Below are 20,659 nucleotides of genomic sequence, written 5' to 3'. Positions count from 1 at the left end.
ATCAGTTACATGTTGTTTTCACGTCAACATTTTTCATTATTACACTTTGTACACGTTCAAACAAATGTTGTATCGCTGAAATATAATTTGATTTGTTTGTTGCACAAGACAATACATTTGATTTAATTCAATAAAAAAAAGGCAAGTTGAAGAAGAAAAAAACATGATTAATTTCGGATCGAAATCACACGATAAAAGAATGATCATTGGTATTAAAAATAAGAAAACAAAACAAAAAGAAGTAATTATTTCTCGGATTTACTAGACGAATTATGAATTGAGTGCACCTTTTAAAATGAATGTAGTGTTTTAATCACACCAAGTTATTTACACTGATTTTGTATCACTTTATTATCAATCTTCAATAAAGGAACATAGTATAAATATTAAAGAATTGCACAATCACAGACAGGGGCGTACGCATGATTTTTTTCAAGGGGGGGGGTTTTAAAATATTTTGCTCCCGAAAATTTGAAAATCGCGCCGGCCGAAAAGTCGCTCAGTGGGGGGGGGGGGGGGGGGGGGGGGGGGGGGGGGGGGGGGGGGGGGGGGGGGTAAGCGGACACTTTTTTTTTTTTTGGTCTCAAAATTTCAAAATTTGACATTTCTTTACGTATGGAGGGGGGGGGGGTAAGGTCACCTTATTTAGGTTAGCCGTGGGTATAATTTTTTTTTTTTTTTTTTTTTTTTTTTAATAAAAAAAAAAGCCAAAGGGGGGGGTTTTAGGTTTTTTTAGGGGGGGTTTACATACATTAAAATACCAAAGGGGGGGGGGGTTTGAACCCCCAAAACACCCCCCCTGCGTACGCCCCTGATCACAGACATATAATAAGAGTAGTCCAGGCCATGGCTCATAACTGCCAAAGCAGGGCATACAATACAAAACATATAATACATAAAGACGTTATAAAACATGATTGTCGAGATCTTTAACAGTAGTTGTGTTCATGCCAAATTGTTTCGTTTCAGATTAAGAAAAATACACAATTTATAATTCACTTTACTCAATTAATGTATAACAATGCTTAATCGTTTTGGAGGAATAGAGGGCTCACGTGATGCAACTACAATTAGACTGGCTTAAACAACAAAAACGGAGGACCTACTATAATATTATTTTTGTTATTCCTCTTTCTCTTCTCTTTCTTCTTCTTATCATTATAAACATTGTCATTATCATCATCATCGTTACCATTATCATCATTATCATCATCATTATTATCATCATTATTATTACTATTACTATTATGATCATTATTTTTGTAAGTATTATTATTACCATTACTGTTAATAATATTGTAATTATTACGAGCACCAATCAGCATCATCGTCATCATTATTACAATTACAAGGAATGGACTGTAAACAAATCATTGCAATTCCGTATTTTGGGGGCCATTTTTTTCGTCATAAAATTACAGACAAATTTAAAAAAAAAAAAAAAAAAAAAAATACCTTGCCGCTCCATTTTACTCCCTTCCAGAGGCCAAAGTATATGAGCGTCCATGCGAGGAAGAGGGTTAGGGCAAGATGCCCAACAATACCTCCTACGTTATGTATTCCGTCTGTCCCTGTTTGGCCAAGCACCTTGATTCTAGGAAAGGAAAATGACAACTGATAAAACTAGAGCCCATTTTTCATTTCATCTTTATCTTTATTTCATCGTTATTATCGGAGTGTTCCGAACATTCACTAATTTCTTGACACTTCTGTATCTACGAAGAAATACGAATTTGTTCTCAAAGTACACTTTGATTCAAAGAATACAGAAAATAATACAGAGTTATCCTGACAGAAGCGTTAACAAACTACAACATCAGTTTATGGTATCAGTGAGGAAGCATGGTGACATCAAGTTCGATATTTCCAGATTTTTCTGCCATATTCTGCAGTAGATTTAACCATTAATACACCCGGATGTGGCTTTAGACAAAGATGTTGACTTTACTCATTTTCAGGCAGGAGCGGTTCAAGAGAGGGGCTTCGGAGACCCTTCTTCCCTCCAAGCCCCCTCAAATGATTGAATATAAATGAATTTAAGCGAGGCACATGTAGAAAATGAATGCAAGGGCTCCAAGCTGCTCCCTCCCCATTATTCTTCTAGTTCCTCGCCTGATAGGGGAGGGGGGGGGGGGGGGGGGGGTGACTGCGCCTCTCAGAAAATATGCCAATCAGCTTTAACAAAATACATTACTTCAACCGGAGCCCCTTTGTATACTCGAAATGGACATCCGGTGTGTAGGTGGCATGAACCGACTGTTCCGATCTAGGCATATTTTGAGTGTTTATATCGGATATCACATAATCTAGACTTTATTCACAGACATTCAGTGATGATATATACAATTTTGCATACATCTTTTCTTGGCCAAATGGTTCTGACCTGGGCCGTTTTAAGTGAACGGATTGTAGAACACAAGGTAGAGAGTTCGAATCCCGGGCCAGCGCTAATATTCTTTAAAAAGATGTTAATCTACATTTGCCACTCTCAACCCAGGTGTAAATGGGTACCCAATGGAAATCAAATTTCAATGTTAGGGCTTCCACTCCAGGAGAGGAAAAAATATTTTTAAACAAAATAGCGCTATTTACTTTTCCGGGTCGGCTCTATAAACCGGGGTATTAATCAAACATCGAAGTGCCATGATAAATGTGCATGTATCTAAGTGCTATATAATGTAAGAAGTCATTATTATTATTATTATTCTTATCATTATTATTATTATTATTCTTATCATTATTACTATTATTTATGTTATAATGATATCGCTATTCTTATCATAATTATTCAATGAAACGTTAATTTTAGTCATGCGAATACAGTATGAAAAACGTTACTGGAAGGAATAGCCCGGTTTACCGTACATATTCAAATTTAAGAAAGCTTTTTTCCAGGGGAACTAGTCATGAGTTATCCCATTAACTTGGTATTAATGAAAGAACTCCAATATTTGAAATCCACTATGCATACATTACTTGGTGAAATGTCTGGGAAGCGTCGAACAAACTTGATTTAATCATTTATTTATTTCACTTCTTTATTCAGCGTAGTCAATTCAGTATACACAAATTTAAAACCTAGTCGTCCACAGAGCCCTGATTATAAAAACTGTACATGAAAAATAGATAATAGACTGTACAAAATATTAGATTAGAACATTTAACACAATTTATGCATGGTTTAGATGATTAAAAATAAAATATTAAAATAAGTTAAATTACAACATGGGAACACATTTACAGAATATAATGAGTACATATAAATGTTACACAAAAGAACAACAGTTAATTAAATAATTATTTCGGTTTATCAAGAACAACCTCCGTATCAAAAGTATGTATACAATTTGAATATGTTAGTAAAATGGTCTAGTGGAAAAGGTTGATGATATAGTAGTATTGATTTATACTGTGAGTTTTAGAATTATCATCATCATCATCATCATCATCATCATCATCATCATTATCATGAAACTTACTTCCAGAACTCCTTGGCCGGGTTGGTTGATGTAGGGTGATACCCACCACATTGGTCAGGGTCATCTAAAGGCCCTGCATCACTCCAACCGTACCACGATGGGACCGACGATTCTTCCGGTTGAGTATCCCCCTTGTTGCCGATGATATAGGTTCCGTTGACGCACACCCATTCAGACTGGTGTCAATGAATTCAACGTGATACCGTATTAACAAAAACAACTGTTAATACCATTTGTATTATCATTTTTATTATCATTATTATCATCATTATCGCGATCGCAACTACCTTCGAAAATCAGCCAAAGGCAATTTCAATGGCCTTAATTTGTACATCACCTTTTGGGATGTGCGAACATTACAAAGACGTGTGACGTAATTCGAACAGGATTTCGTTGGGACATACAATATTAAATACAACTGAAATTCCCCATGAGTTGAGTTTTCGAATATAGTTACGGTCGTGTTTATCATTACTACTATTATCTATGTGATATACATGTACCATAGGGTATTGAAATAGATAATTTTTGTTATGGAATCAAATTCAGTGCACAAACCTTTTTTTTAATGCCTCGTTACAAATTGTTTCATTCACCCGCTACGAATAATTGTATTTCAATAGTCAGAATTGGATACATTAATTGTTGTTAAGTAGGACAAACATTATGACTTGTCCTACCTAACAACACATTATGTTTGCAATTTGCATTCTGTCTATTGAAATACAATTCGTAGCCTGTGAATGGAACAATTGTTAAGGAGGCACTTATATTCAATGTTCAACATATTCCATATATTCCATATTTTCCATGATATTCAATATACAGTGGCGGATCCAGGGGGGGGGGGCCCGGGGGGCCCGGCCCCCCCTTGAGAAAAAAAATCATGTAAAATCACGTGATTTTTACCTTTTTGGGGGGTTGGGCCCCCCCCCCCCCCCTGGCGCTCAAGGGGGGGGGGGTGCAAATTGAAATTTTTTGAGGATCAAAAAAAAAAAAATGTGCTCACTACCGTTTGACCGTTTGTTGTGTGGCCGGTGCAACGATTGTCACGACATTTTCCCCATTGTGTTTAAGTATGCCATATTTGGTTTACCAGAAGGGGGTGGGGGGGGGGGTGACTAGTGTGCCCGACCCCACGATCCACCACTGAGGAACTTGAAATAAGGGGATGGAGAGGGGGAGGGGGCGGAGGGATGTACAGAGTCGAGACTTACGGAGCTATCAAGGCATGTAGCTGTGTTCCATTCATGATTGCATCTCGCCCAGGGGAGCTCATCGCCAAGGCACGAACTGTAGAGGTAGTACAGGGTCCAAGCCAGGATGACGTTATAGTAGATGTTACGCCACCAAGCGACGACAGTGGTGGCGACACCAATACCTACGATGATTAAATTAAAGGCGTGTTCAGGAGTGGGCGTGGTAAACCGCCACAAAAACAGCCCCCCCCCCACGAAACAAAAATACAGCCGTGGTTATGCCGCGTCATTTCTGTACGAGCCGTGGAGTATTTAAAAAAAAAGTATTTATCCATGTAATAATACAAGGTTCAAGGTTTCAAGGTTTATTTATTTTTCCACATAATATAATCAAATGAATATGCAATACATACAAGCGTTCAATAACATAATATTAAACAAATGATACGACAAATAACTAAACAATAATTTTGTTCAAATAAATCATCTAAGATTGGCACAATGGCGAAAACATAGTGGAAGAGTCTATTAAAAAAAAAAAGCATGGCTTGTATTTTGTAGACCCCTTGAGAATAAAAAAAAGTTACAAGTGCTCTGTAATAAAATATATATTTAAAAATACCTTGGTTGATTCAAATGTGGGAAATGTCAAACTAATGACTTACCAAAGGACAGTGGTACAGCCACGGGGCTCGAACCAACGGCCCTTACATCTTAAGTTAAGTGTTTAAACCCCTCGACTAAGACACCTTGGATGCAGGCGCGTACGCAGGATTTTTTCAAGGGGGGGATTTTAACATTTATAAATCGGTCCGAAAATTTCGCAACGACTCAGCCAGCCGCTGAATAAGCCGGGGGGGGGGGGGGGGGGGGGGGGGGGTAAGAGGACACATTTTTTTTTTTTTGGTCCCAAAAAAAATCGCAACGACTCAGCCGACCGCTGAATAAGCGGGGGGGGGGGGGGGGGGGGGGGGGGGGGGGGGTAAGAGGACACTTTTTTTTTTTTTTTTTTGGTCTCGAAATTTGGAAATTTGACATTTTGCTCCGTTGGGGGGGGGGGGGGGGGGGGAGGTCACCTTTTTTAGGTCGGCCATGGGAATAATTTTTTTTTAGGTTTTAGGTTTTTTTTAGGGGGGTTTACACACAAAAAATTTCCAAAGGGGGGGGGGGGGGGGTTTAACCCCCCAAACCCCCCCCCCCCCCTGCGTACGCGCCTGCTTGGATGTACCAACATGAAACGCCAACAGAGAGATTATTTATCATGTTTATATTAATGAGCCTCCGTGAAAATATTTTAAACGGGAGGATATTTTCAAAAAACATTTTTTATAATCGTCGTAATAAGCCACTTTGGAGAATCTATCTGGGCATGCGCAGATAAAGTGCATTCACGATCAAAAGTAGTTGAATTCCAATCTCACAAGATGATACAAAAACCTATATAAAAGTTTCAAACCAAATTCAAAGAGTTATTTACCCTCTAATTTGGAGTGGATTCTACTATAATTCGGAGTGGATTAGACAACTCAAGGAGTGATTCCTAATATGACTATCCTAATATATCCTAATATAAAAAGAGTGGAATCCCACCCATCCCCTTTATGAGAGTCACCCAATGTAAATCTACGTCGTTGTGTCTCGCAATGGCTTGTGAAAATTAATATGATTATTCTATTCTAATTCCAAATGTGAATTACTCTTCTCTTTAATATTTTTAATGGCTTATGCAGGTTACAAGGTTAACTCAATATCACTTCCTCATATGACTAATTCTTTCGTTTATGGATTGCCATTGTCTTTTTCAGTGCAATGTACCGTGATAATTTAGTTGTTAGCACATTTTTGCAAAAACCTTATTTGCTGACTACAAACAAAGAATTACAAAAAAAACACATCACGGTCTTGAACTCAATCCTTTGATAAATATGATTAGGGATAAAAGTTTATTGAGTTTCCTTTTAGATTTAATGTGAACTCGTCAAGTTTATTGGCTTTTTGCTACAACCCACAAAACAATGTCTGGAAGCTTTAGACCGCTCTTTACTAACATATTCAAATCGAAAGATGTTTCTTTTCTGGCGTCCTAATGAGTTATTTTATCAATCCGTTTTCAATGAATGAACTACAATACGCGGAATCCAGTCTGCGTATATCATTTGTTGCTATGTCGAGCAAGCCTCGAGCAAACTTTAGTGTTGTCAAGACCAACCTTTGTTTAAAGAGTATCCCAAAAATGTAAATATGTTGATAAACTGATCTATCGGGAAAGATTGATTTAAATTTGTAGTTCATACAAAATAATGAATAATCCAAGATATGGAACGATAATAATAATACAATATAAGGCGCATAATAAACAAAAGTTTCTCTACGCGCTGTACAAGCATCAATTACGAGAAATGTAATCATTCAGAGGGAATAAACAAAGAGAAATATACAAATCTGATAACTAGTATAATGACTAACTTAACATGGTAACTATTAAACATAATACAAACATAGCTAACATGGTCAAACAAATATCGTAAGGACAAAATACAGTTTACGCTAATTAATTAATGCCAAAGAGGTGCGTTTTTAGTACAGATTTGAACGTTGCAGAAGTGCCTGTCGTATGACCGTTTCAAAGGTTTGGTCGAGCAACTGCTAAAGATCTATCCCAAAGAACAATATATTAGTTTTCGGTAATGCTTGATTGCTTGAACTGAGGGTTCGGGTGGGCGGTATTGTTTGAGCTAATCAGTCAGGTATGAATGAGAAGAACTGTGTTGTGCTTTAATGTACTTCGTACGAGTTTGAACATGATGCGCTTATCTACAGGAAGCCAGTGTAGTTTCTCTAGAGTACTATAGTTACACCGTCTTTGAGTTATACTTAAATCGAAATGTAAAGAGGTTGACTCTTTTTTCTTCTTCGAGGGAGCACTGTGGTAAACTGGTAAAACTAGGTACCCGGAATCCAGGGACGAAATATTGAAGGCCGTTCTTTTTAGTTCTTATGTAATATCCCAAGGAAGACGTGACCCAGCATGGCAATTTGATCAATACCTTTAATTTATCAATCTATATACATTATTTTTTCATCATTTTCTGTTTATCAATGAACTTGTAACCATTCTGTACCAAAATGACAATATTTATCGTAATACGCAATTTATCTCGACACTATTCATTTATGTATCATGTATGGGGATCTTTCCTTCCTCATCATAATGTTACAATCTTCTTCTTTTATCCTGTTCTGTACTATACCACTTCTGTTTTGCTCTCCTTTTCTCCCTTTCACATCTTCCTTTTCCCTTTCTCTCTATCCCGGTGCTCCTTGTTATCACATATATTATTACACTGTAACTTGTATTGTTATGTTAATGTACTTTGCTATTGTATATATTGTTCATTATAACCTGCCGCCTAACCCACTGGGTTGACGGGCCTGGTTTTTGTGTGTACATGATCTCTAATTAAGACTTGATTTACCACCTTGTTTTGTATGTCTTTTCAGAAACGGTAATTAATTCGTTATGTTTACCTTGAAAAAGTGGGCATATCTTCCAGGCTCTGATGGGACCCGAGGAGGTGTATTGACCGAGTGCCGTCTCCAGGAACATGAGAGGAATCGCAAGAAACATGGAACATAGTAAATATGGGACGAGGAAGATAACTGTGGAGAGAGAGAGAACATAATCAAAAGTGTTACCAAACCATACTGCTCTTACTTTTACTACTGTACTACTACTACTATTACTAGTTGGTAGAGCAGTGGTCTCCACTATTCATACTTCTTCTAACAATAATAATAGTGAATACAATGATAATGATGACAATGATAATTATAACAATAGTGACGATAACATATACTCATATAAGCCTAATCAGTATTATTACTGTTTGTCGAATGCCAATTTTGTCTACTATCCACTTGGTCTAATAATCATTTAATTATACTAGGATAATAATCATCATCAAATAATTATTAGGCCTTATTCAGTTAATGAACTCCTTGAAAAACTATCGTTCAGGCTGAAGCGAATTTACCATGATTAAATAAATAAATGTAATGACAACAATAAATGAAATCAATCCACCATCTTGAGTCTCGAAGGGGCCCTGATGCACACCAGTCAGACCGTAGCCTTTTGACAAGGCCTCGTGACTCTGGCTAACTGACAATCTTTCTGACAATGTCGATTCATCGACACGATCTCTTATGACTGTAATGCAGGGATCACTTTTGTCACAGTTGATTGAGATTCCTACTCGTGTGACCCAGCATTCTAAAACACTTATTGACCATATTTATACAACATGTCCGGACGATCACAGTATTTCAGGTGTCATAAAAACTCACATTAGTGATCATTTTTGATATTCACATGTTTACATTCTAGAAGTGCTGGGAATGTTCATAACGATATCAAATTCAGAAACTTAAAAGAATTTAAGCAGGTAAATTTTGTCAACGATCTCTTTAACTTAATGTTTAGAGAATTAGCTTGTGTTAGCAACGTTGACACAGCTTGGAAATTGTGGTACAATCAAGTAATGTCAGTTATTAATAAACATATGCCATATAAACACAAAAGAATGAGGAAAAAACCCTCTCCTTGGATCACAGGTGAAATAATTACATTGATAAATAAAAGAAAGTATCTCCATAACAAGGCTTTAAAGTTTAACTCCTCAGGATTATGGAAAGAATATCGTAGAATACGTAACATGGTAACAAGTTTAACTAAAAAATCTAAACAAAAGTATATACAGGGTTTATTGCAAGATAAGTCTGGTGACCCCGGTGCATTATGGTCTATTCTAAAGCAACTATCCTCTAGCACTGGTCAGCTTTCCATAAAATTGAATATTAATGATGTTGAAATTTATCAGCCTGAAATTGTTGCCGAAAAACTGAACGACTACTTTATTGATAGTGTTTCAGAACTCCTGGGAAAAACAGATTGGAGAGCTAGTGAAACCACAATTCCAGATGTAATTGTCAGTTGTCCATTGCCACAGGAGAATTGTGAGGACCTTGATCATGTTGATCGTCAAATTTTTGATATTCCTCCAATCACCTACGATTTTGTTGTAAAAGAAATTGATAGCCATTCTGTAAAAAAAGCGACAGGGCCTGATGACATCTCTGTTAAAATGTTGAAAATGATGAAATATGCCACAAATGTAATAGATGGTCTTATTTATATTTTCAACCTTTCTTTGTCAAAAGGGCATTTTCCAAAAGCATGGTGCTTGGCCAAAATTCGCCCTATTTTTAAGGGCGGTGATCGATTATGTATAGAAAATTATCGACCAATATCCTTATTGTCAATTGTTTCAAAAATTTTGGAGAAATGGGTACAAAAGCATTTACAGACATACTTATTAAATAGCGATTTCTTCAGTGAAAGTCAATTTGGCTTTAGACCAAAGCATTCATGTGAAAGTGCTCTATTGTGTATGGTTGATGACTGGGCAACCGAAGTTGATAGGAGTAAATTTTGTGGGGTAGCGTTTATTGATATGCGTAAAGCCTTTGATTCTGTTAACTACGATGTATTGCTGAACAAACTTTCTATGATAGGATGCTCTGAGAATGCATTGGCATGGTTTAAATCCTACTTTTGCTTTAGGGATCAATTGACAGAAATAGGGGGTAAATTATCCAATACAAGGTCAACTATCTCTGGGGTACCACAAGGCTCTGTTTTAGGGCCCCTGTTGTTTACAATATATATTAACGATTTGGTTTCCAGTATAAAGTCAGGAAAAGTTGTCATGTTTGCTGACGATGCAACTCTGTATGTTAGTGGTAGTAATCTTGAATCGGTTGAAAGTCAACTAAATTCTGCAATGAATGAAGTCTACAAGTGGACATCTAAAAATAGATTGGTACTAAATGATAAAAAAACGAAAGTGATGCTTCTTGGTTCTCGACAACGATTGAATACCTTGCAGGATAAAAAAATATCTGTTATAATTAATGGTACCTTACTAGAATGTGTATCTGAATATAAGTGTCTGGGGGTGTCGATTGATGATACTCTGACATTCAAATCTCATGTTACTTCTATTGCAAAAGTCATGAAACAAAAACTTGGCCTAATTAGAAGAAACAAGTATATATTTAATGTTGATCAACTCAAAAGATTATATTGGGGATTTGTTCTCCCCCATGCATTATATTGTTCAACCGTCTGGTCATCTTCATCCGAATCTAACTACAAAATATTAAACACGCTACACAAGCGCGCAGCATATATTGTAAGTGGATATACTTGGGAAACCTCATCGGAAACAGTCTTTCGAATACTAGCCTGGCCTACTCTAAAAGAACTGTTTAACAAGTCAATATCATGCATGGTGTATAAATGTGTAAGTGGGGTAGCACCATCCCAGTTAAGTAGTAAATTTGTTCTAAATGACAATGTCTCTACACGTGTAACACGAAGCACCAACAGGTTGTTATTACGTATCCCTCAATGCAAAACTCAATTTTATCGGAGGACATTTGTACCAGTTAGTGTAAATGAATGGAACTGTTTGTCCGATGAATGCCGATCTGCCCAGTCCTTAGCCATTTTCAAAAAATGTATCAAACCTGGCAATAAATAGCTTTTTTTAATGAAGGTGGAGGAGGGGGTTGCAGTGAGGTCAAATTCATCTTATGCTTGATTTTAATGTAATTTTTAGTTTGTAAACAGGTGGTAAACAGGTGTGTGTGTGTGTAAGCTTTCGTTACCCCTGTCATTTCTATATATAATATTGTTCATTGTCATTTTATGTTGTTTTTTAAACAGAGCCCTGTTGTAAACCAGCCTATTTTAATGTTTTTAACAATGTTTTGTAATGATTTTTAGCTGAACATGTTACTCTGTATAAAGATAAGAAATAAATAAATAAATAAATAAATAAGCGGCTGAGATGAGTCTAGATACCCGGAATGAACGCGCGACCGAGTGACGAATGTCACGAGGCCTTTTGCAATGTGATTTCACTGCTCCGCATGAATTATTCATAGATACATATTAGCATGCCAATACGCCTACTTTGGATTTATTGACCAATCAGAACGGCGATCTGATAAAGGTTAACATAAGAAATCCAAAACCAGATTGATAAAGGCTACTTGTCTGGGCAATTCGCACTGGCGTTCACTGAGGTTTTCGCGATTAGTCTCGTTTTAGTCGCTCGGCGTCTATCAGACAAGTGGCCTTGTTTAAAGGCTAGTCAGACCGCAGCGCCCGCGCTATTAAGCTATTTTGTGCAAATTTAGTAGATTTACGTACGGCCGTACGATCCCAAATCGCGAGATTTTGTGCGAGATGTCACGAGATTTGGAGAGAGCCAACAGAACCCCTCCCCTGGAAAAAATATTCAGGTATCATGGAAAAATGATGTGGTAACTGAATTTACAGTTCCTGCTCTTTCTTTTGATATATTATTTGTAATATTTCTGTTCTCCAAAATTAATGCAAATTGAGTTCAAATATTCTGCTATTTTAAATTTTTTTTTTTTTGCAATCTCATTTTTGACATAGCGTTCCGTTTTTGCTAGCTCCTGACTGGTAATGAAGTTATTTTTTTTTGTAACATTTTTCTTGAATAGATACATAATTGATCACAAAATCCACTGAAAAAACGAGCGGGACAAGCATAAAGGTTGGCGGTTTTTGAGCGATGACTTTCGTTGACCTCTAAGTGACCTCATACGAGGGAACCACCATTACGCAGTCCGTTGATCACTGAAAACTGAGAACCTGCTCTGCGCGCGTGTTATGTTCTGGGGATCGCTGTCACAGGATTCCGTGCAATGCATCGCGTAAACACCCCCGTTCAATACCCCTCTCCCCTCGCAAAACCATCGGTTGTCCGAAATTTCTTACTTTCTCGTCATTAGATATTTTTAGAACCAAAATCTGACTTTAACAGGCGCGGAACCAGGGGGGGGGGGCCAAGCGGGCCTTGCCCCCCCCCCCCCTCCCCCGCAAAAAAAAAAAAAAAAAAAAGGAGAGAGAAAGAGAGAAGGAAAGAAGGGAAAGGGAAAGAGGAGAGAAAGGGAAAAAAAGAAGAGGAAGAAGAAAAGAAAAGAGGGAAGAAGTAGATCGGGGGGGGGGGGCAAAAGGACTTGTCTCCCAGGCTGTTGCCCCCCCCCCCCCCAATCAAAAAATAAAAGAGAAGGAAGGAAAGGGAAAGAAAAAAGAAAAGAGGAGATACAGGGAAGGAAAAAAGAGGAAGAAGAAAAGAAAAAAAAGGGGATAACGACACAACAAATCGTCTTCTTGCTCTAATGATTTAATGAAACGTAAGCTTCCGCTTAGCGCGGGAGGGGGGAAACTAAATTCAGACGAGGATTATTTTTTGGGAACAATACAACAAATCGTCTTCTTTCTCTAATAATTTATTGAAATGTCAAAGCTTCCGCATTTCGCGGAGGAGGGAGGGGAAAACTCGCCCCTCCCTGCACCCACCCCCAATTACGTCACTGCTGGTCACCATTCGAACCAATATTTGGCTCGCATAATTTCAAATTTCGCCCCCCTAAGAAATCCTGGATCCGCGCCTGATGTATATACAACGGCAACAGTTTCAATATAAAATGTAAGTTCTTCTTACTTAAATCATTGGTCTGGAAACAATTATTTGTCCATTGTTATGTATTGTATTACATTTTCACTGACAACGAATTCACATTGTAATGCAATTTTCAAGTTTCCCAGGCTTATTTAGGAGAACAGAAGATTGATATTGTTTAGTTGTACGATAACATCACTCAGTTTGATTTGATTTGATTGGAGATATATCTCATTAAAAACAGAGTAAAGGCTATACAGTATCAAACAAACCTACACCATTAAACTTCAAGCTCACTCACACATGATTTATTGCGACACTTTCAAGGCTACTTATTATTTCAAGTTCATGTTTATACAAAGGGCAACAGCTTCAATATCAAACGTAATTAAATCATTGGTCTGGAAAATGTTAATGCCCATTGTTGTATATTGTACAACATTTTCCATAACGATGAATATACATTGTATAATGCAATTTTCAGGAAAACCATAATTGTCATTACTGTTATATTTGTTATACTGTATGATACTAAAGCAAATCGTTTCGCTTATCGATAAGATAAATCAATGTGAAGTACGTGTAAAATAATGAAATCATTACGTGCTATTTTTAACCGGACTAGACATTTGAAATGTATAAAAAAATGTATACACTATTGACAGCAAGCAAGTTTTTTAAACAAAGAATTCAGAAATTGAACAACATTGCACATTTTAGTCTACACGGCATGCTCTACACCCTTAGTTGGACTGTAAACAGTTGTCTTCTTAAGTCTTCCATATAAATATAAATTTAAAGGAGGTCAATAATCATTATGAAAACACCACTTTTCGTAAGGTCGACACATCAATATATATATTGTGCACACATGTAACAATGTAATAATATTTTTTCTTGGGGGGGGGGGGGGGGAGGGGACGGGAGGAGGGCAATCCAAAAAGGGACTGATATGTGAACATGAATATTCGCTTCACAAAAGGGGCATACATAGTCCTTTTTGTTGATAGTTTTTTGAGCAAAACACAAAATATGTGGAGACAACGTCCACACAGGTCACATCGCACCCTTGGAGGTTTTGGCCCGAATTTACAAAGGAGGTTTGTCGACAAATCTAGGTTTATGTGCTTCATATGACGCGTTTCGATGCGTTTCAGACCAAGGTTTAGACAAACCTTTGTCTGAAACGCGTCATATAATAATTATGACGCACATAAACATAGTTTTGTCTACAAACCTCCTTTGTGAATTCGGGCCTTTGTGTCTGTGTCCTTCCCTGGCTTTTCACACGACACATTTTTTCCCCATGTCTTTTGCGAGATGCCCCACATTCCGAGAATTTATTCTCTTGGACACAGCTAGAGCGTTCTGCAATTGAAAGCGAAATATGCGAGTCAGGGGTGGCGATCCCGGGGGAAGGACGGGGTACATGTCTTCCCTCTGATCTGAGGGGGATCGTCCCCCATGGATAATTTGAAAAAGTGCTCACCAACAAAATGTATAGCAAATACTGACTAAAGACTGCAACACGCTTTAAGGCTCTGGTGGGCCCAAGAGTACAGCGTTTAGATTAATAGAAATGCTAAAATCTTCTCGCTCGGTCGCTACGCTCCTTCGCATAATATCCTAAAAATATACAAGTAAATATTGTAGAAAATATGTATTCTGTTGGTATCACGTATGTACAGTTTACACTGTATGTTAACAAGGTTAAAAGTTGAAGAAATAGATCAGTGTTCCAAAAATGAATATTCAGCTTGCTCTTTTAAGAAGTCCCTTCCTGCTCAGTACTTACTAAAATGTACCTAGTAAATATTTACAACCCTTCGGACTGCACACTAGATATCGGCAAAGTAAAAGTGAAGCGTAAAAAAAGTATATTGCTTGTTTTTATGCTGTAGTTTTGCTAAAGAATGTAATTTTGTAACACAACAAAACTTCAAATACCTGTGAGGGGTTTACATATAAGACTTATCATCAGCTTTATGGGGGTAGTCCCTTTCGTCACCTCCGCCTCTTTCACTGGCGTACTGATGGGGGGGGGGGCAGTAACCCCCCCAATACAATTTAAACATGGGTTATTTTTAATTTGATACCAGTGATTTACAAGTATTGCTAAAATGGCAGTATTTTTCTATGAGCTCCCGGGGGCTCTACCCCCTGGAACCCACCAAGGGCCCTAAGGCGGACCCCTGTTTGCTTATCTGGCCGTAATTAAATGCCTAAAGTCCTTGAGCTTTCGGGGGCTCTGCCCTCTGGACTCAACCAAGGGGCCTAAGGCGGGTCCCTAGATGCGTAATTTGGTGCCTAAAAGCCCTTCCGTTATGTATTTCTTATGTATTTCTTTGTCTTTTTTTCTCCATATCCTCTGCACTCTCCTTATGTATTCTTCTGTTTTCCCTTTTCTATTACATTCCCTTCCCTGGGTATACGTGCTTGCACATGTACTATATATGGCTAAACAAGTATATCGGCAAAGTAAAAGTGAAGCGTAAAAAAAAGTATATTGCTTGTTTTTATGCTGTAGTTTTGCTAAAGAATGTAATTTTGTAACACAACAAAACTTCAAATACCTGTGAGGGGTTTACATATAAGACTTATCATCAGCTTTATGGGGGTAGTCCCTTTCGTCACCTCCGCCTCTTTCACTGGCGTACTGATGGGGGGGGGGGGGCAGTAACCCCCCCCCAATACAATTTAAACATGGGTTATTTTTAATTTGATACCAGTGATTTACAAGTATTGCTAAAATGGCAGTATTTTTCTATGAGCTCCCGGGGGCTCTACCCCCTGGAACCCACCAAGGGCCCTAAGGCGGGCCCCTGTTTGCTCATCTGGCCGTAATTAAATGCCTAAAGTCCTTGAGCTTTCGGGGGCTCTGCCCTCTGGACTCAACCAAGGGGCCTAAGGCGGGTCCCTAGATGCGTAATTTGGTGCCTAAAAGCCCTTCCGTTATGTATTTCTTATGTATTTCTTTGTCTTTTTTTCTCCATATCCTCTGCACTCTCCTTATGTATTCTTTTGTTTTCCCTTTTCTATTACATTCCCTTCCCTGGGTATACGTGCTTGCACATGTACTATATATGGCTAAACAGTTTTGTAAAAAAAAGATATGCGCGAACGGTCAAGGAGTAAGAAGAAGACAAAAAGAGAACAAAGACGGCATCCATGGAAGCCATGTAAGAGTGTCCACTTTTTTTCGCTTTTACTTTCACCCTTGTATTCTTTCCTGAATCAGAGTTTTCTCACACCTTGTAGACTCGTGCAGGTTATGATCTTGTGTGCGTGTGTGTGCGTGTGTGTGTATGTGTGGGTGTGTGTGCGTGTGTTTGTGTGTGTGCGTGTGTTTGTGTGTGTGCGTGTAACGAAATAACGTATACAATAGCTTGGCAATTCTCATGGTTATGAGATACAATGTGAAAGGAAATGAGAGAATAATGGTCGCATAGCTAAAACAAAGTTCCCCATTGCAGTCCTCTCTTTTTTGGATATTTTTGCATTTTGTTTTTGTAAGAGGTGTAGCGCCAGAAGAAAGAAGAGGAAGAAGAAAAGAAACGGGTGAAGAAGGAGATCGGGGGGGGGGGGGCGAAAGGGCCTTGCCTCCCAAGTTGTTGCACCCCCCCTCCAATCAAAAAATAAGAGAGAAGGAAGGAAAGGGAAAGGGTAAGAGGAGATAAAGGGAAGGAAAAAGAGGAAGAAGAAAATAAAATAAAGGGGATATCATTTGCAGTTTTCCCGCCGGTGGATCGAGGAGGAGCAAAAGGCCCTTACCTCCCCATGTCCCCGCTATAACAAAGAGAGAAAGAAGGAAAAGGGAAAGAGGAGAGCTAAAAGGGAACAAAAAAGAGGAAGAAGAAAAGAAAAGGGTGAAAAGAACGGGAGATCAGTTCCGGTTAATCCCGCCAACAACGCGTGGATCGGGGTGGGGGCCGAAAGGCCCTTGCCCCCCCAACCCCCGGCAAACCTTAAGGAGGAGAGAAAGGGAAAGAAGAAAAAAAGAGAAAGAAGAAATAGGGGCACTGGCGTACTGATAGGAGGGGGGGCTTGGGGGAATTCAAATTCAAACGTGGTTTATTTCTAATTCCATAACGGTGGCTTACAAATAATGTTGAATATCTCTTCGAAATTTTTCCTCAGTTTTTAGTAAATTATACTTTTGTATGCGTTTGTTGAAAAATGACAAATTCCTAAATTTACAGCCAGGCAAGAAATATGATTCTTGAGAAAAGTTAGGGCCCGGGGATCGGCTGGAATCGCAAGCCTCGAGCTCCCCCCCCCCTCCACTTTAAAAAAAAAGGTATAGTAAAGAGAAATAGAAATAAAGAGAGCAAGAAAGAAAGAATAGTTAACTAGCTGCTCATCTGACCGGAATTAAACGCCTAAAAACCCCTGAGCTTCCGGGGTTCCGTCCCTTGCACCCCGCCTAGGGCCCTAGACTCCCCTAGATGCTAATCTGACGGAAATGTAATGCCTAATACCCCTGTTTTCTGGGGGCTTCGCCCGCTGGACCTCACGCCAATTAGTGTCCTGCCAGTGTCACAAATAAGGTATAAAAATATGTTCATCTGACCGTAATCAAATGCCTAAAACCCCTGAGCTTCCCGGGTCGGACAAGGTATCAACATTTGTTTATCTGACCGCAGGCGCGTAGCCAGGGGGGGGGGGGGGGCGGGATAGAAAACAAATAGAGAGGAGAGGAAAGGAATAGGACGTAGAGAGAAAAAGGAGCAGACAAAAAACATCTTTGAAATTCAGACAAGAATTAAGAGTATAGAGAACGGTACAACGAATCGTCTTCTATCTCTAATAATTTAATGAAACGTCAAAGCTTCCACGCTTCGCGGAGGGGGGGGGGGGACTGAATTAAGACAAGGATTAAGAGTATAGAAAACGGTACAACGAATTGTCTTCTATCTCTAATAATTTAATGAAACGTCAAAGCTTCCGCGCTTCGCGGAGGGGGGGGGGCTGAATTAAGACAAGGATTAAGAGTCGAGAACGATACAACGAATCGTTTTCTTTCTCCAATGATTTAATGAAACGTAAAAGCTTCCGCGCTTCGCGCGAGAGGGGGGAGGCTGAATTAAGACAAGGATTAAGAGTCGAGAACGGTACAACGAATCGTTTTTTTCTTCAATGATTTAATAAAACGTAAAAGTTTCCTTTGCGCGGGAGGGGAAAATTGCATTCAAACGAGGATAATTTTCGAGAACGCTATAACGAATCGTCTTCTTTCACTAATAGTTTAATGAAACGTCAAAGCTTCCGCGCTGCGCGGAGGGGGGGTGGGTGAATTTAGACAAGGATTAAGAGTCGAGAACGGTACAACGAATTGTCTTCTTTCTCTAATACTTTAATGAAACGTCATATATAGCTTCCGCGCTTTGCAGAGGAGGGAGGGGGAAACTGGCCCCTCCCTACATCCCCCTGCATTACGTCACTGCTGGTCACCATTACGTACCAATCTTTGGCTCGCATAATTTCAAATTTGGCCCCCCCTAAGAAATCCTGGATCCGCGCCTGCCCTTGAATCTAACTATGCCTGAAGTTTCATGTCAATATACCTTTTCTCGCAGAATTAGGGGATTGTAAGTTTGTTGCAACAAGTTATTGTTGAATGTTCAAAAGACCCAAAGTGTTATTTTTCGCTCAAAGAATAAAAAGCTTCCAGATGTATGACTTTTCTTAATGTTGCGCTCAGTGAAAATTTTCAGTTTTTAGGGTTAACTATGGATGAGCATTTATCTTGGAAAATCATTTAAATGCTGTATGCACAAAGTTGTCGGGAAGTGTAGGTGTCATTTTAGATCAAAATTTACTTTACCCGAAAGAGTGTTGATAACGGTATATAATAGTATCATTCTTCATTATTTGACATATTGTAATGTTGCTTGGGGAAACACTTTAGTAATAAAGTCATATCTTGATAAGTGGAGAGTATTGCAGGCGAAGGCAGTATAAGGCTTATTACTAATTCTGATTATAGGCATCCAAGTTCTCCGTTGTTCCTTCGACTAAGAATGTTACCACTAAGTGGACTTGTGTCGTTCAATTGCGTATTGTTTATATTTAAACTTAAGTCTATGCCTCATGAATGTACATTAAAAGATTTATTCCGTCAGAACTCACAAATTCATAATTAAAATACACGTCAAAATCAGCCTTTTGCAAGAACAAAATGTCACTCGATCGGACCTCTTTCAATATCTATTGCATTAAAGAATGGAACAGTTTGCCTGATGATATAAAAAACAGTACAACTCTTTTTAATTCTAGGTTTAGAAGGTTATTTAAAACGTACCTACTTGAAAGAGTGACATAATTTTGTTCGTATCTTAATAATTTCTCATTTTCAAATACTTTTCGACCACAAAGGACCTACTCATCAGTGTGTTTGCTGTGTATGTATGTGTGCGTGTGTGTGTGTGTGTGTGAGTATTCGTGTGTTCTATATTCTGTAGCTTAGTGTTCCCATCACTTGTTTATAAGTTACATTCTTTACATTCACCTTGCCATATGGTTAATGTATACATTAGTGAAGACTATATTATGGCCCCGTTCACAAGTTTACCTTCTAAAAGGGTCATGTTTTTGTGCGGTTTTGAATGAAATGAACTTTTTGAACTTCGGGTGTTTTCTCGCACTTCGACCTAGATTTCATGCATACGACTACCATAAATACATGCGAATTCCCGAACTCTGAGGTCTGACGGAACCCACCCTCACATAGAGCAACCATCATGATGTACATGCCAGATCAAAATACTTACCACCACCGTTGGAGTAGCAGAGGTAAGGGAAGCGCCATAAATTCTGAAAGCAGGCTACGAAGCCGATGTTCGTCCCTAAAGATTCAAATCGCCAACTCCACCGTTCCCGATCCTTCGCTGCCTGGTCCGACATATTCTATAGTTCGGTATGATAGGTCTAGCTGGTATACAGGTCTGTCCTATAGTCAAGATATATTTCGAGCTATGATGATATGAACGCCGAATGTATGTCATAGTGTCTTGTCCAGTATATGCACTTCTGCGCTCAATAACCAGACTTAAGTACGTGCCAAAACTGAGTTTGTTCTGGGGGGGGGGGGGGGGGCGGGGTTAAACACTTGTACGGTAGCTGTGACTCAGCACTGCATGACGTTCTCTTTCAGGTTTCAGTGTGTAAACTTTATATTAATGTATGCGGTGTTGCGGTGCGATGCAGCCTTGGTGGAACGCATACATATCCCGGATGCGCATATTTTTTACACAACTGTTTGGCCATTTTTGCGAAAAAAATCCTAAAAGTGCTCTGGTGAAAGAGTCTTAGTCATCAGCGCACACCGCTTTTAAAACTCAACACACATACACACACGCACACGCACACACACACACACACACACACACCGCTTACAATCACCAGCAGCAACCCAGGG

At 38.8% G+C, this 20,659-nt stretch overlaps 1 protein-coding gene across 1 annotated transcript in view; it reads right to left on the bottom strand.

Moving 5' to 3' along the window:
• Positions 1-20,290, bottom strand: part of LOC575802 (sodium- and chloride-dependent taurine transporter-like) — a gene marked incomplete at its 3' end in the record, with an annotated part of 33,166 nt that extends 12,876 nt beyond the window's left edge. The window contains exons 1-5 of the mRNA XM_030973727.1: positions 20,013-20,290; positions 8,207-8,338; positions 4,697-4,860; positions 3,480-3,655; positions 1,456-1,594 (exon numbers count right to left, since the gene is read on the bottom strand). Coding sequence (XP_030829587.1) covers positions 1,456-1,594; positions 3,480-3,655; positions 4,697-4,860; positions 8,207-8,338; positions 20,013-20,145 — 744 coding nt within the window. The remainder of the gene's footprint in view (positions 1-1,455; positions 1,595-3,479; positions 3,656-4,696; positions 4,861-8,206; positions 8,339-20,012) is intronic.
• Between the last annotated feature and the right edge of the window lie 369 nt (positions 20,291-20,659).

This window comes from Strongylocentrotus purpuratus, unplaced genomic scaffold, assembly GCF_000002235.5.
Source record: "Strongylocentrotus purpuratus isolate Spur 01 unplaced genomic scaffold, Spur_5.0 spur5_contig_866, whole genome shotgun sequence".
Classification (NCBI taxonomy): Eukaryota; Metazoa; Echinodermata; class Echinoidea; order Camarodonta; family Strongylocentrotidae; genus Strongylocentrotus; species Strongylocentrotus purpuratus.
Note: the sequence above shows the minus strand (reverse complement) of the source record. Positions and strands in the feature narration are given on the sequence as shown.